This window comes from Rhipicephalus microplus, chromosome 3, assembly GCF_043290135.1.
Source record: "Rhipicephalus microplus isolate Deutch F79 chromosome 3, USDA_Rmic, whole genome shotgun sequence".
Taxonomy (NCBI): domain Eukaryota; kingdom Metazoa; phylum Arthropoda; class Arachnida; order Ixodida; family Ixodidae; genus Rhipicephalus; species Rhipicephalus microplus.
In genome coordinates this window covers 259,083,409-259,106,494 of record NC_134702.1, presented here as the reverse complement: position 1 = coordinate 259,106,494, position 23,086 = coordinate 259,083,409, and the positions used below count along the sequence as shown (strand labels likewise).

The 23,086-nt window shown below is 44.3% G+C and overlaps 1 protein-coding gene across 14 annotated transcripts in view; it reads right to left on the bottom strand.

Annotated features, from left to right (window-relative positions):
• Positions 1-23,086, bottom strand: part of LOC119178128 (uncharacterized) — a 435,306-nt gene that overhangs the window by 233,862 nt on the left and 178,358 nt on the right. For 12 of the 14 annotated variants that reach the window (XM_075890939.1, XM_075890937.1, XM_075890941.1 and 9 more), the window contains 2 exons: positions 17,872-17,952; positions 10,041-10,137 (listed from right to left, as the gene is read on the bottom strand). In XM_075890939.1, the coding sequence (XP_075747054.1) occupies positions 10,041-10,137; positions 17,872-17,952 (178 nt within the window). Of the gene's footprint in view, positions 1-10,040; positions 10,206-17,871; positions 17,953-23,086 lie in introns of all 14 variants that reach the window. The other 2 variants (XR_012894531.1, XM_075890945.1) reach the window with 1 other exon arrangement.

The window sequence follows — 23,086 nt, the reverse complement described above, 5'->3', positions numbered from 1 at the left end:
GTCAGAAAGAACGCGACGTACAAAAGCTGAGAAGCGGCATCTCATTTGTTAGCGGTGCTCACCCGTTTGTAATGGATGAGCCAAGCCTCGACGTCTTCATCTGGTCTGCCGGCAAAGGGACGAGCATCTCTCAGTTGTGGAGCCGAACTGGTCGGCGCAGAAGTCGAGAGGGGTCGGTGTTCATTTGCGTTGTGGCACATGTCCAGCCCAGATGGATTCGGTGGAAGTCCAGCAATGCGACGACTCTGTCGAAGAACTTACGGTTCACCCTCCGTCTTCGGGTGTTGATAACCCAGCACGTCCACCACAACTGTAACAGTGAGCTGTGATAAAATGGTTTTATTTACAGGAGGTGACCGATGGTCGTTTGCGGCAGCACACTGCGAACGTGCCAAGACTCTTCGTCTTCCTCTCCTTCTCTTCTCTATCTTTTACTAGTCTGTTACAATATATATATATATATATATATATATATATATATATATATATATATATATATATATATATATATCTATATATATATATATATATATATATATATATATATATATATATAGGATATGGCACAACGGGAGGGTTGTCAACAAGGATAAATATATTTATTTCCCAACAGTTTCGGGAGGGGTCCTCCCTTCATCAGGGGATGAGTTATACTGACATGAACTTCCAAACTTCGTAGCTGCCGCGTCCCTCTCGCCTTGAAAGATGTTTGCGAGACTGAGAGGAAACTAAAAAAAGGAAAGAAAGAGAAAAAAAAAGGGGGGGGAAGAAAAAAGACAAAAAGAAAAAAAGAAAAAAAAAGAAAAAGAAAGAAAAGAAAGAAAGTAAAAAAGAACCACTGTCAACACTGAGAACAAAACCAACTGTCCGTGTACGTCCACATCCGGTTTTTATCACGTGCTGTTAAGTTCTCGACGTGTGTCGGGCCACCCAAGATTGTCGCCGCGGTGGCAGGAGGGGTCCGTGACGGCGTGCGTAAAGAAAGGGTTTCCCCTTAATGGGTGGGTTGGCTCTTTACCTTTAATCTTCGTCCGTTTCCCTTCAATGGTCATCAAGTGGTAGGCGAACATAAACACTTTGTATGTGCATGTGAAAAAAAGAAAAACAAAAAACAAGAAAAAACAGTGTACACGTACGAGTCAGTCAGAAAAAACAAGCATGGTCTCCAGCAATCAATCTTTGTCACCAATTTCCTCCTGGCTTACTTCTCGGAGGCAGGAGAGTTTTCGGGGTCCTCGTTGATGCCGGCTACTAATGTTCGAAATTTGAAAATAAAATATGCCTCACGCTGTTCCCGCTCGCGCCTGTTTGAGAAACCGGACTGCAAAAGAGTTACGCTGATATTTTCAAAACTGTGGCAGGCGCAGATGTCTAGATAAAGGTAGCTTCGGCAGAGAAGTGGCGTGGTACCGGTGATTATTGAACCGTAGCCGAAATGGCAGGTCTGTTTGGCCGATATATTCTTGTCCGCAGATGTTGCAATGTAGCATGTATATTATGTTACTGGAGTCACAATTAAGGCTTTCAGTTATGCAGAATTTGAAATCCGAGAAGTTAGCTTTGGATTCACGTGTTGTGACCATCTGTGGGCATACCTTGCATCGAGCTTTTCCGCAGGTATGGCACCCTGATTGAATTTTGGGGGTGTTTGTTTTTGCTCTGACAAGAATGTCCTTCAGATTTTTATCCCTGTGGTACACCACGTGAGGTGGCTTCGCGAAAGTAGAAGTAAATCGTTTGCTTTGCCTGATCATGTTGAAATGGCGGGAAAGTATGTTATTGATTCGTGGCGCTGATGAGGAGTAAGTTAGTACAAGGTTCGTTTGGGAAGTCGGTTTACATACGCTGTTTGGTCCCTTAATTATATAATTTCTGTTCACGTTGCGAGCACGTAGTATGGCATCGTCAATAATCTTGTAGCCTCATAGACCCGTCTCAAAGGAGAGAGGAAACGCAAAGGCAGCTCCGGCGGGCTCTGAATGGGTGCCAAGGAACGACAGCTCAGCTGGCAGATACTCTGTGCGATAGATATCTCTGTCGTAAGGAGGAGCCGGTTGGGCCGGTGTACATGTACTCTGGCAAATTTAATCAGAATCTCGATGCCCATTTACAGTTGCATGACCTTGAAGCTGCCTTAAGGTACGTGAACACTGGCGGCGGCGTCCTGCCAGTCAGTGCCTCCGCTTAGCAGCTACCGGCATGCTGTCCACATTGGCTGTGCCGCGAGAAAAGCGAGACAAGAATGGACATGTCGAGGTGAGCGCACGCACCTGCTAGCTGCCGGCTCGCGGCTTGTTTTCCCCACAACATACGGAGAGAGGAAAAGGCATGGGTGAGGAGGCACCACCGATGTAAGGAGGAAAAAAGGAAAAGCAGGCGCTCATTGGTGGTTTGCTTGTGCTGGAGCCGACGGAAGTGGCAAAAAGTACCCCAGTGCCAATTCGATCGGCAGCAGAAATTCTACGCAGAAAAGCGACGTCTTGCGAGTGTGAGTGGCGCGGGGCAGAGTGCCGCGCTGCCAGTGTGTTCGTACCCTTAGCTGGGTACGGCTCCAGGACGTGACCGCATAAAGTCAAACTGTTGGCAAACCTCCTTAACACAGCCTACCTCCATTTGCTAGAATGCATTACCCAGGTCTGGAACAATTGTCCGCTTCCTCCCGAATAGAAAACATCACTTGTGACTTTTATCCCCAAAGCAGGCAAGGCCGTGAATACAGAAGCTCGCCGCCGCTTCGCTAGCTTTACATATACCAAATTTGGTGTTACATGAGGTCCGTGGATGACGAAGGCATATGATTGGTGCAAACATGGTAATCATGACATGCGTGTCATGTAAGAACATCACAACATAAAACGCTCATGATGCGCTTGCGGCCGTTTAGCTAGCTTCATATACACCAAATTTGGTATAACGTGATGTGAATGGATGACGAATGTAAACGACACGTCCTTACATAATATTCATGGCCTGCGTGTCATGTCACTCTCGAGGCCACAACAAAGACACCCTTCATGAAAGTCTGGCTCTATCCCTTGATACGTTCGTAGGCAGAGATATGTGCCCGTCTGTAGGAGACAAAAAGTGATTCCCTGGGCTCTGTTGAGCCTAGCATTAGGAAGGAGAAAATGCCTTTGACACAGCTTGTAGCTGGACGTAATCTCATGGAACGTTCTCAAAGCACCCTTTCTGAGGTCAATGTCCCACTCAGGTGCTTCACCATCCCCCCCACGGTTCGTGCATTCATGTGTAAGGGTGTGAGGCTGGCATTAGAATTGACCCTATCAATGCCCTCAGCCTGTGCTGAAAACCAAGAAATATTGTGACCACCAAACCATCGTGCCTGTCTGCGACCACTCTAATGAACCTGGCCACCTGCTGCGAAATCAAACGTCTAGAGAAGGTCCGAACGTCCGATCTTGAATTCGAGTAAATCACACTAGACATCTCTGCTGCCTCAAGAACTAACGCAATGGTGACCTGCTCCGTAACTGTCACTTTATCTTTACAGAGTGAGGCCTGGGACACCAGCTGCCCTTTACCGTCGACAACTGACACCCCATAGGCAACAATTTATTCTTTTAGCCATTATGATTTAGACATGTTCTTGCACTTATTTATGTTTATAGTTCTACCAAAGGGGTCTTTAATTTCGTCATTTAAATAATATAGTAACACTTGTTCTCCCACTGGCGTGGCTAGTTTTGCACAATTTTACTGCCGTTGACAGTACAGGTACGCTATTTTTTGGCTATGCATTCCGATTTCCCGGCTATATATATTCCTGGCCAACCTGCTAACAGTGGTATGATTTTTCGTAGTAAGGCAAGTTGCCGGGCTAGTCGACTTATGGTTGCTATTATTTAGTTGCACTTTCAACTTTAGTTACGAGATTTCGTGCACATGCCTCTCTTACATACCAGCAGATGTTTCAATGAGCGTGCAAAAGAGCACAACCAATTTTAGCACAGTGGCACTGGCAACAATCTCACCCTGCATTGCAAGAGATGTTTGCCTCATCAGGAAAAGATGAAGTTCTTATTAAAAGCTAAGTCGACAAATGAAAGAGAAATCACTGACACGTTCTCCATAGCAAAAACCACTTCTAGATTATTATAGAGCGCCGAAGTATGGAATTCTTAGATGGACACCTCAGGTCACTCCCATCATCCCATGCACGTGATGCACACGTACACCTGTAGTGTTGTTTTTTTAACTGAGTCATTGTGACTGTTGCTTGTTCTTTATGTTATGCTATCTCTAAATTCAACTGCTTTTCGTCGATAAAGTCAACTGGAAGTTCTGCGCTTGTGTGCGTACATATTCTAGTCTTCGTCACTTTCCGTGCTCATTCTCGTTTTCCAGAATGATTGCCCCAGTGTCCCGTTACCATGCGCTATTTCGACCTTGGCAACACCAGATCGCGAGCCTTGAGGCTCTCTCTAAGACACACTACTCTTGCCACTTGACAACAGTGGTGACAACGTTGAGTTACCATGAGCCATGCCTAGAGAACATGCACCTTGTACCTCACAACTGTGGGATATTGCCCCACTGAACACCAAGGATGGACAACCGATTTTGCAGCAAAACTTTACCCCACAAACAATTCGGTCTCCGTGAACAACGAACAAAACGACAGGCCCCTAAGCTACCAAGAGGTGCTTGCGCTCGAGTGGTCCTCTGCTCACAGATGCGCACGCTGCTTTCGTTTTTCACCTCAGACGCCGTGGAAGGGCATTCGGAGACGTAGTCACATACGCAAATGAATGCGTCCGCTGTCGACTCATGTACAACTTCAACGTCACAATCAAATTTCGACCTCTGGGTGATCTAGGGGCCTTACACATTTCAAGGAGAACGGCATTCTTTTCTTTGCAATCAAACACCGAGCTCAGTATTTGTTTCAATAAAGAAAACACAAAATAAGCATTAAAACCACATGCCGGATGATAGCGCACCTGTGAACAAGGCATCCCCCTCCCACCTTGTTCCCGGTAAAGATTCTGTTGCAGCTGCTTCGCACTTCACATGAGGGCTTCGAAGGTTGTCAAATGGTCGTTCGTGTTCCCTTGGTGTGTTTGGCACTTTCAAATATGAATGGGAGGTAAGGCTATCAACTCTCGAGTTCATTGAAGACCTCGAAAATTAAAGTCACCAAAAGAACAACATGAATACACTGCTCGACAGAAGGAGCACATTCGTCTTGCTAAAAACGGTCACGGAGCCAATCACAGTTTCCCACAGTGACCACAAAGCGATTATCACTATCTTTACCCACAAGTAATAATAGAACATATTATAAGCCTCGATGTACCTGGATGTACAGTTGTGATGCATATTGACAACGGTGCAATGCTTGTGTTAATTGCAAGCTTTCCTATACCAGCTTGCGGGCAGTCTTGCCACATAACATACTGTCCCCCCTGTCTACACACATGGGTGCCTTTGCCTGTTGTACAAGATGAACCGTACAGAGAGACAAAAAGTAGACGTTTGAAAGCACTGGTTCGGGTAGCCAGCCAGAGCAGGTGATTCTACATAACCAAGCCGGCACCTCCTCGAATCCTTACGAGACAATTTGCCAAGTCGTCATTTTAGCATCGATGCATTTAAGCTTAAACAATATTGAAACATCATACTTTTAAACATGCACTCCTAGAAAAAGGCCTGCTTATTCAATCCTTCTTCTCTAACTAAATAGTAACTGTTTACTTGTCACAAGAACCAGTAACCTCCTAGTGAGTGAAGGTAGTAAAATTCTGATTAGTGAAACTTGCCAGCTTTCAAAGGAGTTTGTGAATAGTGCTGACTTGAAAAATTAATACAATACTGAATTTTCAGTAAATGGGCATTTATAGGTACATGTGCAATGCCACGTCAAGATAAATAAGTTATATAAGCATATATAGAATAATAAGCAAAGCGCAATCGTCCATAAAATTAATTAGTGGCCACTAATTACTTCATGGAATTACTATGGTAAATATGCATCACAGAAACATGCATAGAAGCATGAATGAATCACAAACGAAGATATACGTGCAAACACATACATAGAATATCAAGACTTAGACGGTATTGTACATTGTAACAGCCGTTTTAAGGGTATTTATGCTCCTATTTTGGAATACCATACTGTGGACTAGTTATCAGCCATAGAATTTAAAAAAATAATGAACATTTTGTGCGCATCATCCTCTGCACTTCTATATATGTGTGTCATCCCTTACCACAAAATTGTTATTCCAAAGTAATCGACAAAATTAAGATTGGTCGACATTTTTCTTAAGAGTGTCACGATTACTGCAAGATGTACGGTGGTGTTTACAAGAGATCTGGCAACGTTTGTGGCTTAGTACTTACCTAGTTCAAAAGACCAGGAAAGCATAGAGTTTCCTAAAATTAACCAGAGGGTAACCTGGCGCTGCAATTGTTCAACGACCATGGGAATGATGGGTAGTACACTGATATACCTATAGCCTTCGTACTAGCGGGCGGCGAATCGCACTTGTAGCTTCGTTTATTGCAGTGTTTCGGTATTGTTTCGAAGGAAAGAATGGACTGTTTTGAATTCATGACCTGATTTAAAATGGTAAGCCTAAAAGAATACGGTGGTGAAGTGCAACTGCCAAACATTTGCCAATTCTTGTTTTGTGAAAAAGCAGCTTCAAGCGATGTGAACTAAAAAGATAGTAAAGTACAAAGACTGGGCAAATCCGTGTACTACTCACAATTCCCATGCTCGCTGAGGCACGATGCGTTGCAGCTCCCAGAGACACTGGCGCCAGAGTTCCCTCTAGTGTATATATAGAAAACTGTATGCAAGAAAGCATTCTTGGTTAGTAGTAGCAAAAGTTTCAAGATTTACTAGCCGCTGCCTATATTAAAGAGGTGCCGCAAAAGTAGTAAAATACGCTCGAAACGAGTAAATGCATGTGTTGCCTACTGTTCACTAACTTTCGTTTTTTTTTTATATTGTTGTGCTGACCATGCAAATACCATAGGTAGCAAGAGAAGTGCCCCTATAGCAAATAGTATTGTGGTTGTACTGCACGAGATAAGTCGCCAAGCTACTATCCCTTGACCGTGGTAACGTGTTTAGTGTGGTTTTGCAGTTCTTATGCATCTGTTGACATCAGTATTATGTTGTCACAACCATTCTTAGCTCGATAAAGCTAGGAGCATATGCCTTTCCTACGTTGAGGAATTGTTGGAATAGAATTCACCTGTCTGGCCTTTCCTGGAGTGAGAATGTGCTAAGTTTTTTCATTCCAAGGAATTGAAAAGAATGGAATTACGGCAAGTTGCAATTCCCCAGAATGGAATCGGAATAGAATTAAGGTGCCCATTCCGCAACACTGCTAGCTACTAGAGCTGGAAATTCATACCGCGTTTCTCGCAATAGAAAAACGCCCCGTGCGGGTGGCGAAGGCTCTATTGGCTGCACGGTGTAAAAAATAAAAATTTATTTCTCTAACGCTGGGTTCTTGCATGCGAAACGCCGATATGGACGCTATGCAATACATGCACACTTCCTGACAATGCCCTTCAGGTAGCTGGGGGCATTTTAAATAGGGATGCATTTCTTAGTTGGGCTATGTCAGGCGTCTGTCCGTATCCATCCACCACCCTTTCCCATAGCAATATCTGCAGGCGTGAGTGCTTATCCTCGCCCCTAGCAAGTGGAGCATATGGTGCGAGAGAGTGTAGAAGAGGGTGGGAGCGTGTTTTGCCACTCCTCTCACCGTTCACTCTCCCTTCTTGCTGCACCCACTTTCCTGTCCGCTTGCGCCTGACTCTCGACCGTTTTCTGGAATGAGTGCTCGAACCGCCGCTGTGAAACGCCAATGCCGAGCCGAGAACGCTGTTTTGTTCACCTCATAGTATTTTTTAACCGTAAACGCTAGCTACGAGAGCTGGAAAAGCATACCGCATTTACCGCGACGAAAAAACGCCACGTGCGGTGAACGGCTCTATTGGCTGCACGGTGTAAGAAAAAAAAAAACTTTTTTATTCTTCTAACTCTGGGTTCTCGCGTGCGGAACGCCGCTACGGACGCTACACAATGGATTCACATTTCCTCACGATTCCCTTTGGGAAGGTCGGGGCATTTTTTACGTCACAGTGACGATGGGGTCTGTATTATTGATAAAACCAGTGGTTTCATATTTTACACAGCCACACAGTATCATGAGCAATGAATGGTGTCAGTACTCAACTCTGAACTCTTCTTTAGCGATATGAAATGCTTGTCTCTGTTGTTTTCGTTAGTCTCAACACTGAATTTATCAGAGAAATATATTGCCCAGTTTCTTCCGCTTCCAAAAAAAGGTGCAGTGGTTGAGACCTCGCGCACCCTTTTGCAAGATGGTGTTTTATGCCACGGTCCACCAAGACTTCAGTGACGCTCTAAGATTAACCTCAAGAAATCCTCCGCCTGCCGTCGAATCTCTGACTACGTGGGAAATGATGGAAAGTGCCCGGTGCTTTTCAGACTGAAGAATCCACTTTTTCCATTTTCCAGTGCTGTCCTCTAGCATTTTGGTAAGGTTTTGGTAGGGGCAGGGAGGACTGACAAGGCTTCCAAGACGAGGAGGCGTTTCCTGACTCCTCCGCTAGGGAAGAGTGCATGCGCCGCCGCACCATGGAAAAGACGAATCAAGGCAAATCCTGGGTTTCGTACGAACGCGCTTAATATCTTTCACACATTTTCTCTTGCTCCATGCTCTCTGCCAGCAAAGCAGAGCGGTGCCGCCATCTGTGTGTGCTCAAGAGAAAAAAAAAACTATGGACCATCTTTCCGAAGGAAATCTTGATGGGATGCGAAGCAGCAGCGATGCGCACGGCGTTGACCCGGTTGAAACGGCCCTCAACGCAGGTGCTGGAACTCGGTGTAGCGTTTACTCCAGTGAACGTTAGTTTGAAATGCAAAGACAGAGGAGGCGGGACACGTTCAAGATGCTTGTGCTCGGCTTTCTTGGCTCACGTCTTGTCGGTGTCACCCGCACGTTATCTGATTTCTCGAACGTGATCAGTGTTGACTCGCACCTCGTTGATGTCACTGGTCTTCCACTACCAATGCTTGCATTCGGCTTCCCTGGCTCGCGCCTCGTTGGTGTTGACGTCGCCAATCACGAACGCGATCAGCTTTGCTAACTCTCGCAATGCCGGCGACAGCCGGGAAAGGTATGCGCACACTAGCCGGAAGCGTGCCGCGAAGGCGTCCCGCCTGTCAACGCGATCGCGCGGGAAGCAGCAGCATGCTGTCCACATTGTCGGCGCCCCAAGATTCTCGAGCCGCGCGTGCACTTGCCGGCTCGTGGTTTCTTCTCAGTGATAGATGGAGAGAGGTGAAGCGGGTGAGATTATGCCCAAGTGGGGAGTGGGCTTGAGTGTTGCAAGCGGTGGAGAGGCTGAAGCGAGAGAGATGACACACGGCAGCAGGCTAGAAAGAGAGTGATGTCAACGCGCACGCACTGCGAGGGAAGGCAAGGCCTACTTGGCACTAACCCAACACCTGCGGCCAGGGGAGTGCAGTGCGAAAGGAGGGACAGCGTTAAACAGGCAAGTCAAAGAGATGCCTTGCATGTAACATAGAAAGACCGCCACAGAAAATGCACTGGCCCCGGGTTCGAATGGTGGAGCAGGATGAATTTTTTGGCAACAAACACTGAAAGAGAAGGGGTGAGGGTCTGAAGGCACATAGTCTTCTACCGCCGTAACTACGCTTCCACCTGTTGCTTATCTGCATGGGCACCTCTTCCCAAGACGTGCTTGGCTACCTCACTCATACTTGAGCAGATAGGCTGAAGCTACCACCCCGTATAAAGGTAGAAGTTATTGAAGTCTCTTTAATAATGCTTCCTTTGATTGGGAAGAGTTTCATCCTTTAGACACTCTAAAGTGACTATGCTTGTGCCTTCCTCTAATCCTCACAAAGCTTGTGGCAGCCCTGTTTTGTCCAATCAGCGAAATCAATAGTGACACACAAAAATGCTCTCGTAGCCGCAGCACCAAGTCTACAAAGTGATGCTTACCTGTGCGTCAGTGAGGTTTGGATTGGCATGCGCTTGAAGCAAGACACTGGCACACTCGGCTGAGCCCCGACTACAGGCATAGTGTAGTGCTGTACGCCTGCGTCAAGGGTCAAATGACCAAGATGCTTCAGAGAAGGGTTGGTTGATTGGTTGGCCCACAGATTTCTGGCGTAACCCAGCACGAGAGATTGACCATGAAACAGACGGTAATTTATCTTAGAAATAAAACAGTTTTCCCTGCCAAATGCGTTTTCTTATGAATGTTTTTAAGAAGAACAAATTGTTAAAACATGAAATGAAAATAGAATAAACAAAGGAAACGAAACAAAAAACCCATTAAAATTAAGGCAATAGGCTTAAAATAAAGTGAATTTATGCCTAACCAAAACATTCTATTCGCTTTGTTTCCCTTAGGAAATCACATACGGCTTCACAAGCGTTCCTGTGGCTAAAGCCCTCTTCAGTTGCTCCAAAGGAAATCACCACCATAAGGAACATTTAAAGTCGACCTACGGAGAGATTCATCTAACGGTATTTTTTTTTATCCGCAAATAACCTGCATGTTAAGGAAAAATGATGCAGAGATTCACTCTAGTTGCAGTAGAGGTGTAAGGGTGACTTTACCAGACCATGACTGTGTACGTGAAAATTCAATTGGGAGACTGGACATAGTAGTCTCGCAATTGATGTTTCAGCCGTTCTAGAAGAGCACCATCAATTTTTCTATGGGTAGTTAAGATGAGAAAACTCAAATGTTGCCAAGCGAGATTTTTCAGAGATAATCGATGGGGCAAATTTTCGAAATCGTGCGACGGCGATAAATACTAGCATCGTCAATATAGAAATTATGGGACCATTATGTGAGGCCACTGCAAGTGCATCTGCATATTCATTGAGGGTTAAACCTTTATGACCTGGTAGCCATACCGAGCAAATGAGAAGTAAATCTCTAGGGGCAAGGGCACAAAGCACTTCTAAAGCATTTGACTTAATTGGTGCAGTTAATAAGAAGAGACAGATAGGCAGTCTGTAAGATTGACATCATATGTTATGAGTAGAGGCTGCTTACATAATGCTTAGACAAATACAAGTAATTCCGCTAGATATATAGGTACAAAATCAAGTAAATGAATCGAACAATACCAATCTAACTCTGAAGATGCTATTCCCACTGCAGCCTTTTTTTTCAGAAACTGAAGCATCAGCTGTATTACAATCTTTAATTATAATCTTGTCGAATGATCTTTCAAATAGCATTTAGATGCCTACTGGGAAGATCTTTGCAATTATTAGGTAAGTTATTGTCCAACTCTATAAAAATCATCTTAATAGGTCTCCTTAGTACCAGTACTTCACGAAGGTTCATTTGTAATGCTACCAAGAGCTTCTATACAACAATAGTTTGATGACATCTTAGACCCCTGCTGGTTAAAAAAGGCAATCGGCTGATTAATGAAAACATACTGCGATTTATTTTTTGGGGATGCATATATATTTTTAGGAAGGTCTGAACTATTCGTACTTGGAACCTTGTAAGAAGAGGAGACTGGCATGCTTCTTTATATAAAATATCATTTGCGACACACACACTCATAACACTTTGCGTTCTAGAAGTACCAGCGGTGAAAGTTTGTAGGTGGGTGCTCCAGAAAACAAGTCTCAGTCAGTTATATCGGGCTAATATACATACAATATATCATGAAGAGCAAATCACAACATAAACCAGATCCTTTATCGGTTAGTTTACCAGGCATCCCTACCGCCTATGCTCCTTTAGCTGCCACATTTTCTATACGTGAACTCCAATTTAGATTTTTGTTACACGTCACTCCTAAATACTTAATGATTCCATCAGCGGGATAACTTTCTGTCTGTAAAGAAGCAAAATCTGCACAGGAATACTTGGCGGAAAAACTAAGATTGCGCTTTTCTCGATGTTTAATGATAGATTGATATCGTCCAACTACGTGTCCAGAGCGTTCATATAATGCTGCAGATTCTGACACAGTGTATTTATATCTGCAGCTATATCAAAAATGCAATGTCGTCAGCCTTTACGTACACCTGTATTTAGTGTTGTACAGGAATCATGCACAGTATTACATTAAATAATAATGGGTGCAGTATCAAACCTTGGGGGAGACCTCTAGTTAGTTTATTTGAAAAATACACACCAGATTGAGAGCAACAAAACGATCTGTCTTCTGAAAAGAAGTAAACCCATGTAACGAAGTAATTCGGTAAAGAAGAAGGAATTGACAGGGCACACACAGGGCGATTTAAAAAGCACGAGGACAGATGCCATTTTCGTGCTTTGGTTCCTTTTGTTTCGCGTCTGCAAATTTCATGCCTTGCGAAATAAAAACAGTATTATTTTCCCACAGGAGCAAAAGAAAACGGCACAAAGAAGCAAAGAATTTCAAGTGAACTTTCATTGCAAACAAAAGGTACATATGTTACGAGATGTTTAAAAGAAACATTGAAGTATGACATGAGTTCCTGCATAAATGACAATTCTCTCTATGACAAACAGCCTGGCTGATACGTGATGAGTCTTCATGTGATGTCTGTACTGCTTCAACTGTTTAGCGAGTGCGTTGGCTTGATGTCAATAGATGATCATAGTTTCTTCGAAACGAAGGATGCATCCCCAGGAATGGCAGTAGAAATTCTGCCTCGCGTATTTTACTGTCCTGAAGATGGTCATTTAGACAATTCTGGCCTGCATAACATCGCCTGTGTGAAAGTGGGACACAATATACGACAATTGTGGTATAGTGCACGAGTTGTTTGCGATGTCTGACGCATTGCTTGCCTTTCTTTTTATTACGGCAGAGGTGATACATGAAAAATATAATAGTGGTGCCAGAAAAACCACTTCAACACCACTACAGATAGAGGCAGTCCTTTGTCAGAGAGTAAAAATCACGCTGTTTCTATTTCATAATGTAAATCCTACTTAACCAAAGCTCCACTTTAATAACTTAACCTTTCTATTGATAATAGCACGGGCATGTAGAAGGTATCTGGCTGTTGAGTGGCTAGTTTCATTTATTACTTGTGCGTAGCGAATGCTTTTGTTGAAGAAGGACGACGACGAACTCACGCTGCTCGATCGAAGCTGTTCCGCTCTTTGCTGCACAGTTACTTTTACTCATTTTATTACCCCGACAAACTGGTGGAGATGCTGGGTACAATCTCAATGCGCTAGTTCAAACTCAAGTTGCTTCAAGCTTTTGCCACCATTCCAACGATTCTGGAAGAAAACCCGGCGCTACGCCACAGCTGCCGCTTGCTAGGACTACCTCCTAAATTTGGTCTCTCGAGCTTGGCAAAAATGACCACAAAGAAGGCAAGTCGGACACAAGAGAGCAACGTAGATGGACTCACATCCACCCCAAGCATTGTCTTCGCAGCACGCATCCCAAAGTTGTTTGATGGTGATGTGTTTGAGGACGTGGATGACTGGCTAGACCACTTAGACCGGGTCGCAGCCGCCAATGAATGAAATGAAACCAAGAAACTTCGCCACGTCTATTTTGCATTTGAAGACTATGCCCGTACCTGGTTTGAGAACCATGAGCCGTCTATCACCAATTGGCAAGAATTTCAGGGACAGCTACGCCAGGCATTCTGAAACCACGAAAGGAAAAAGAAAGCCGACAAGGCTCGGCACTCCCGGGTTGAGAAGCCAAATAAAAAAGTGGCTATGTTTGTGGAGGACATGTCACGCTTGTTCAAATGCGCTGACCCAGGGAGGGGTGAGACAAAAGAAGTTCAACTCCTCCTGTGGGGTGTCTAGGAGCAACTTTTGGCTGGACTCATGTGCAAGCCCCCAACACCGTCGGTTAGTTTATTGCTGAAACTACTACCATGAAACGAGCACTTCAGCAATGCTCTCTGCAGTACGACCACCAAGCTTCTGTCACCGCGGTGTCACCTTTCCCCTGTGGGCAGAATTTAGCAGCACTCTGCAAACTTGTGCAAAGCGTGGTTCGCAAAGAGCTCAAAAAAGTTCACCCCACTTCTCACCCGAGTGCGATGATTCTGGGTGACATCATTTGCCATGAAATCAGAAATGTGACCCAACCTTTGCCCCCAATGCATGCAGAAGCTCCTGCTCTGTATTACGCCAATGCAATAAGGAGTCCTAGTGTCTTCAACACTTCAAAAACGAAGAAGCAGGCCAAGATTAGCGATTTTTTCACGCAAATAAATCATTCTGTTGTAGCATGTGTGCGAAATTAGTTGTCATTCTTTAATGCGCCTATTGTAGGTGATGATCCGCTACAGGTAAGCTCTTGGGGCTTCTATTTTTTTATAACGAATTTTTCTTATATCAAACTGATTCGCGATCCCCTTTGACTTTGATATATACATGTTCGACTGTCATAACTACCAAACTGCCTTTCGCCGCTTATTGAGTGACTAATATGGTTGTTGAACGCCAAACACATACATTTCTTCCAATACGTTGGAGCTTCTGGTGACAGTCAAATGTGCTTTATTTAATAGTACTGATAAAGATGATGTATGGACTAGGGCTCCCCTTCAAGACGATGGCTTCACGCAGGACGGTGCAGTGGGGTGGTAACTATTGATGGAGCTCGTAGTGTTGTGCATCGCATGCGAGACTTATCTCTGAGCTCACGTCGACTCTCAACCAGTTTCAGTTTCTCATGGCAATGCGACTCCCAATGACCAACTTTACACTATCGTTGCACTCACTTTCAGGACTCCCTCGCCAGCATGCAAGTTGTGCAACATCAACATACATTGGCTGATGTTCAAATGTTAATCTGGCACATGGCCCAAAAGTGCCAGAGAATTGCATGTAAAACAAATGTCTTCAATGGTTCCATGATAGGTGGATGTGGAGCTCACACCGTGGGTCCAGGAGGGCTAGGTGATTCGTACGAGGACTAGGGCCCAAGCCAATGTGGTTATAACTAGGTATCCCACCCCCTCAATTATAGAATATAATAATGTTCTGCAATTAACCCAATCTCCTCTCGAGTCGCTCCTGCTCGTGGCGCAGTTTTTTGCACAAATATGCAATCTCACACAATAACCCACACTTCAGTTCTGGTGCACTCAAATTGATTCCCCTTCCCGTTACCGACCGATTCCGACATTCTTTGCAACCCCTTCAGCGCTACGCGCATTTTTTGTGCCAAACAGCATATACATGGCCTGCTATGACTTAGCGAATCAAAGGCACGTTGAGCATGTGCGCACGTCCCTCCTTTTATTCATGCTCCTGTAGCAGCATCACCATCCTGAAGGAAGATGGCAAAGGCGGGTTGTCAATAATCACCCGCGGCCTGTAGAAAAAGGCAACAGGTGCATGGCTCGACGCGCAAGGAGCCCATTCTTCCACCGACAAAGATGGACTATCCCCTAGAGCAGTCATTCTTAGCCATGGATGCGTTATGAAACCTTTGGGGATGAGTTAAGGGAATGCTTGCACTGCAAGGAAAAGTCATTGACCGACTCACAATTTAAAATAAGTGTCTTTTATTATTTTTTTTTCAGCAATAAAGGGTCAAACTAAAGTGCCATGCCAAGTCAATCTGAACAACTTCAATCTGAGCTTAGCTATGTGCGCTCTTCAAAAATGCAAACCTAAAAAATGTTTGCTTGCATGCATATGCCACAGAAAACTGCAACAAAAGCATTCCAGCCATCTCTTGAACAAAAAAAGAGTGTGATGTCTGCCGGAGGCAGAAATGTTACGCAGGAGAACGCTCCATAAATCAGAATGGTCTGTTGTCACGCGAATGTGCTCCCAAAAAACACGCTCTTGAAATTTTTTTACAGTGAAAGCTGTATATGACTAGACAAAATAAATATTCGCCTGTCCACATGTTCCTAAAAACTTCTTCATTGTCTGCCCCAACAGTTACGTCATTCTCTGGCTGCAATGTTACACTCACGTCGTCCTCTCCGTTATAGTGAAATTCGCGCGCAGCAGTTTTAACTTACAACTTTTACATGGGTAGGCCAGGGATCACACAAACTCCCGAACAGCAGACAATGTTTAAAGAACAGCGCCGATAGCAGAACCGTGAGAGAAATCGTGTTCACCAGGACGATGCTATAGTCTGAGTCCAAGCACACACCTGGGTGGCCAAGCGTAAACTGGAGCTGCGTACCGACGATCCGCCAGGTTTCCAAGCCACGTGAAATCACGAAGCGAAGTGCAGAAGCCGATGACTGGTGGATGCTTCTAACCAAGACGCAAAGCTAACTCAAGATATTGAATGCCTTGCCACAATGGGAGACTAGGCAGCAGTGTTGCGGGTTGAGCAGCGTTCACGTGGCAATTACGGGATAGTGTTCACTGGGGACACCGCCCGCTTTTGGCAGGACTTTGTCGAGTGATACTTCGGCTGCCGCCGCCTGTGGCCACACATTTCTGCTTCACTAGTTTGGTGAAGGTTAGGCGACTTTTTTTTTTCTAAAATGGGTTCCACCAACCCCTTTAAATATAGTTTTGCAGCTCCCCTTGGGTTCTGCGAAGCCATTTGAGCACCCAATAACTATAGCTTTCTGTCTAGCAAATACCCCCCTTTACTGTTGACTGTCGCCTTTCTAGTTTAGAACGCCACAGAATTTGTGACAACGGGCAGCTGACATCATAAAAGACAACAACCACATCGTCCCAACTATCAGCCAAAAGCCACCACCATGGACCGCAGCGATCGAACGACCACTGCACCACAGCGCGCCGTGGGCACACTATTCCTGCGGTTACCTCGATACGGACCCAGAACTTTGCATTGTTCGAGGCAACAGTCAGTTTGCGAAAGCATAAGTGACGCCAGAAACTCAAAAGTGCCAATAACAGCTTTCAAAGTATCGGCCACATCAAGGAACTGACACATGGGTTGGCAATTTCAGTTTAATTAACCTCCCGAACTTTCCTATACTCTTTCTCTCTCTCTCTCAGTATGCTGAGTATGCCTTTCAGGCTGAGTATGCCAGCCTGAAAACACAAAGGATTTCCACAGTCTTGAAAGAAAATAAGTATCATCAACAGCTCTGGGTGAGCACGATGGGAATCTGCCTCGTCGCATGGAAACTCAACAAGGTCAAAAAACGTCCTCACTACCGAAGCTGTCTTTTCCAGCCTTTGCCTCATTGAGACATGGCTCTTTGGTGTTCACTCTGGCAGATGCCAACGCAGCTCGGTGATACGAGCCTTTGTGTATTCTATATCACGTACAGAGCTTGCGCATGCAGTAGGCCTTCAGTTGTGCCCCCAAGATGCTCGGCAAGCAAGTTGAAAAGACGTGCTGACAATCTATCCTAACCTTTAGAGAGCATAAAACTACAATGGCGGTACGTGTACATATCAAACCACAAATATACAACGTCACATGGTTGTACTTGTAATCTGGTGTTCCAAGTGAAACGGGCTTTATTGGCTCAAGTAGTACTTCAGCGATAGGTCTACGGACGCTCTGAGCGGGCGGTGACAACCGACACAACAATCATCCTAGAGTGAAAACAGGCAGCTCGCGCTCGGCTTTTCTGGCTATGGCCCGCATTTTCTTGCTTACACAACTACAGAAACGTCATCTGGTCATGCCTTATAGCGAGGTTTTTGCCATCATCGTTTTGCATTAAAGGCGAAACAATAAATGCAAACTCATAACCACCTGTTTTTGTACAGCACAAAGGCAAAAAGGAAATACCTATGAATTTCTGTCAAAAAAAGCTCCTCAGTCACTGAAATATTCGTAACGGTGTGGTGTTTGGGCTGACATAAAAGAAACTTCAAATCAGCTTATCCCTAGGTTAGGTTTGAATTAGGTCGCAGTCTTACCCGTAGTTGTCAGATGCATCAACACGGCAGCCACGCTGTATCAGCAGGCGACAGATAGTCGCTTGCTGTCCAACTGTAGCCCTGAAATGATAGCAAGTCAGAGTTCCAGAAACTAAAATTGCATCAGATGATCGTAGTGTACTGTCAACTAAACGTCTATTTAAGGCCAAGGTAAAGTTATGAAGAAGGCAAATGGTTCAAGGGACTCATTCAAGATCTAGCTAGCATGTAATAAAGCCGCAAAAAGAAACCCTGCGAGATGCTATATGTATTTTTTTTTTTTACGATGGGGCTGTAAAAGGCCGTACATAGCTTCATGAACCAGTCAGCAGAAAGCCACGACAGCACCTAGCAATGTGTTTCAGGAAAGGAACTCTTTTCAGGCGTCATGTTGGGGCAACACTAAGAGTTGGCTATCTGCTTTCGTAACAATGCAACAAACGTTACACATGAGCTTGTCTGTCTCTAAATCACCGTAGTCAGCCGCTGCTCGACCCCACAGTAATGTGCCGACAACCGCTGATTACAATACGTTTTCAACACGCTTGCCCCGTTGGTATTTATCAAATTAGGCATGTACCAACTGGCCGAGTTCCTCGCCATTATATAATATGCACATCACTGCACTGTAAAGCCCTCAGTTCCTTTCGATGAGAGTGATATCTTTGCCCTAAAATGTTTTCTTGGTCCCCCTATGCGGCGTTTATCACAATTGTATCATTGTTTCGGGACGTAAGATCCTACCAGTCATTACTATTTGCTCTCACATGAGTTCGGCAGAGACGTCGAAGCATAAAATCCATTTTGCGCAAGACATTACTAGACGTACCAACTAAGCCAGCTAAGCTGATATAGGAAAGACAGGCTCAAATAGGCACAGCGCCGTTCGCCACCCCAGCGGAGAGAGGGTAAAGCTCCAGTCGTTCGGACGGCCTGCTCTTGCTTTGTTTTCCCATTGCGCACACCGAAAATATGTTCCTTGGGGCGTTCATCTCGCATTTCGCGTGCTATGGGTGACGCTCCTTCGTCATCTTAGAAAGCAGGCACACACTCCTACCGCATTGTTAGCTGCTACAAAGGTTTAAAAATGTCTCAGAGCTGAAAACTGCCCGTGAATTTCTACCGTTTCCAATGCAAGCAGTGCCAGAAGCAAAGGAGTCAAAAGTGGATTGTGGCAGTTCGTCGATACTACCACGGTCTTGTCACATTGAAGAATCTTTTGTCGTGAACAGTATTGCAAACTATTAATGGGGAGAAACAAGATCGTACATTTGTAAACTGAAGCTACAGCAAATAGACAATCGCTGTACATTTCGAGATTGGCCACCCGCTTTGTGTTCACGGTGAGCGTTTATAGGCACAGGTCTTGCAAGCAACACACACCGATAAGTTAGCCAGCTTAGGTGTTCCGATGGTAGGATCAAAGTCATGAGTTCAGTTTGCGCATAAGCCAGCTGCATTTACATGGGAGCAAAATGTAGTAACACTGTGCTTAGATTTAGGTGTAAGAATGGCAGGCAGGGTGTGTTGGTTTTGCATATTTCAAGCGTATGATGGAGTGACGCTCAATGCAAATAGAAGTGGCGCTCAGCGTGTGTGCACCCTCTGTCCGTTATCCTTGTCGGTTTTACACCTCAAATAGACTTGAGTGCACGTTAAAAAAAAACCTTAAGTGGCCGAAATTAATATGGAGTCTCACACCACAGCATGCTGCCTAATGATACCTTGGTTTTGGCATGCAAAATGTTATATTATACTGCATTCCCTCCTCAGGTTATGTTATCGCCCCATTTTACTGCCAGTGATTCTCAGTGCAAAGCATGCCTGCAGTGTTCGAGAAGCTTCATGACTGCCGTAGATCACTTTGTTAAGATTACGCCTACTTCGCGAACACTGCAGATTACTCTGGAACCTACGTCACTGCTAACGATAACGCTAGAATATTCGATGGCACGTGGATAAATGTCGACACGCCTCACCACTTGCCAGTTGATCGACAGCGAATGCTCTGTTCAGCCCTGTCAGTGCCAGTAGGCATCACTATAATCTTACCTTTAGTTTACGGGCCACAAGTTCGGCTAAATTAACAGTCTCATCCATAACTAGTCTGCTTCTTTCATCCAAGTCACTACCCCATGATAATATCCTTGCATGTGTCTTAGCCGCGCGCGATATACAGTTGCCGCTATAAGGACTAGTTAAAAAAGGAACCAAGACGGCAATAAAATTTTCGATAGTATCACGAAATTACACCTGGTTATGAAAGGCAAAACTTGGCGCAACCAAAAACACGCTAGATCCTTGTGGGGATTGTATAACAAGACTGGGACCAAGTGAGCTGCCAAAACAACCAAGGCGACATTTGAATCAGTGAACACGCTGCACGAACAATGGTATGCATATTATTCGAAATGAAATATGCGCTGCAAGAAACACCTATGGTCAAAGTGGGCATAAAATACTTCATCATTATGCTTTCAAAGGAGCAGTAAAAAAAAATCCAAGGTGGCATTGAATTTGCGATATGACGTTCACATCCGATGAAAACTTCGGCAAAAGTGAAACTCTTATGAAATTGAACACTGTGCATTGCAATGGTGCCAGGGACTTAACAGGGCAGACGTAAGTTTTGTCTCTTCACACAGATTTTTTAACAAATTTAAAGCCCCGCTGCAAACTTGGCTACCAAGCAATCGAAATCCAAAGGATATATACAAATACATGGTAAAGCGTGGTGATGGCGGTTTGTTGACAGCTCCAAGAAGACGTGACTGTCGCAGCAAATGCGCCTTTCACCTGTCACATACAACGGGAATTCGCACCGTCATCTCACTTTTAATGTCATAGAAAGGTGGCTGTTCACCATCGACATGCACATCACTCGCTCAAAGACATCGTGTTTGACTTGCTTGGTCCGGCAAAGGTTGTCGCTCTCAGTTCTGGTAAGATTCACACCGCGAAAACGTTTTAATGATCTTCATAAACCTTCGGAGCAAGTTACAGGAGATGCTGCATGAGCAGAGCGACCATACAACAGCAACAGCGTGTGCAGAGAGAGTGCAGGTAGAAGGCGGGAGCAGGGTACCGAGCGACCCGCTTTTGCTAGAAAGGCGGGGAAACGGGCGTGGCGCAGCGCCAAAGTTGGGGGACTTATAGCCATGGCATATACACTGCACGAAGTTGTCGGTGCAATTTTCAACCTTGCCCTGGAAGAAAGACAGGATGCCGTATATACGACTACTCACCAACTGCTTCACATCACACATTGTCGCAAATATATTTAAAAGTTATTTTAGTTCAGCAGTCAGGAGGCGGTCATTGGTTGATAGGTTGTTCCTTGTATATTTCTCAGGCAACCCACCACAATTCCATGAAGCAGATGGTACGTTACTTTAGAGATAACGTCATTTTTTAAGCCGAGTACGTTTAGCAATAAATGGTTTAAAAATGAAAACTTTGAAAAACAAAGATTAAACATAAAGTAAATAAAGGAAAAGAAAAAATAACAAGTTTATAAGGTTGAAAATATAGTAAGTTCACAGTTAAGGTCAACATTCGATTTGTTGTGTTTCCCTAAAAAAATCCCGTAAGGCTTCGGAAATGTTCCCGTGGCAAAAGCCTGTTTCATTTGCTTCAAAGGAAAAAAACCACCAAAAGAAATTATTTAAAGCCACGCCACGAAGAGTTTCCTTTTGTGATTTATTTATTTATTCTTATTTATCTATTTCATCATACTTTCAGCCCTCTCTTGAGGGCTCTTGGAGGGAAGGTACAACCAAATACAAACCAACCAATATACATCTATGTCAAGTGGAAGCATAATAAATTAATACATGTGTAATACTTTATCAAATTGGCAAACGCTGCCTGCATTTACAGCAATGCCTGGCTATGTATTACAAGGCTTAAACGCAGCTGGGAGAAAAAAAACAAAGAAACTCAAACCAAGGAAACATACAGGCTTATCATTTGGCAGCTCCATTACTAAAATACATGTCCAGCAATTTTCCGAATTGGCAAAGATCACTTGCATTTACTACAATGCTTGGCAACGCATCCCAAAGCTCAATCGCAGCTGGAACAAAAGAATAACGAAACACACCACTCCGATAAGAGTACGGTACTAAAACACAGTCGCGATTAACCTGACTGCTTCATTTCCCTGGCACATTTAAGTACAAATCTTCGTTAATTTTTAGTTGTCCTTGCAGTATCCTGAAAAGAGCTTTCAACTGGTTCCTTTATCTTCGTGCCTGTGCCAGTTCACAGGACTCCAACATCTATGTCTAACCCGCAGCAACTCGTGCATATGAAGCGGACGTCATTGCATTGAACTTTTTCTAATTTTGTTTTCAGGCCGTGTTGATGAGGACTCTACACGACTGAGGCATATTCTAGTAGTTGTCTAACTAAGGTATTGTAAGCTATAAGTTTTATATTTTGCGTAGCTTGATGTAGTTTTTGTTTCAGGAAACCTAGTCTCTGGTTCGCTTTCAAGCACCCATAGTCTATGTATGTATGCCATGCAAAATTTTGAGTAAGAGTGACTCCTAAATATTTAAATTGGTTAGCATGGAGGAGTGATTTCCCGTCGATAGAATATTGAAAGGGCTTAACGCCTGTTTTTTTAGTCATATGTGTATATGTTGATTTTTTGTAGTTTACTTTTATATATCCCAAGTTACACCAATAACTGAATTTTTCCAAGCATTGACCAATTCCAACTTGATCATGCTTTGAAAAGATATCATTGATATATATCAGAAATGACAGAAGGCCCAATAACGCACAAATTAAACAACAGGGGAATGAAGGCAGAGGTAACCCAAAACACCTACTTTACAGTAAAAAGCTGCGTTATTATTGAGATACCAATTATATGAACACTCGCGGCGGGTTTTCTTTCGAATGCGGCACCATTCTGGATAGTCAAGTGACCAAGCCATTCCAAGCCAACTGACTGGGTCTTTCAGGGAACGTGCAGTGTTCTAGTGAAGGTTCGTGTCCTTTGTTGTTTGTGTGCATCGTTAAAAGTGAGATATGTGTGAGAGTTTAAGTCGTAGGTGACGACGGGAGGTAAATTGCCATGTTGATGGGTGCACTGGGCCGCTCAACGTTCAGACTGATCATGGATGTATTGTCTCCAGCCAAACCACGCAGACAAGCAGCCTGGAAAACCAGCCAATCGCGATGAATTGTGCTCCGAAGCAACCTG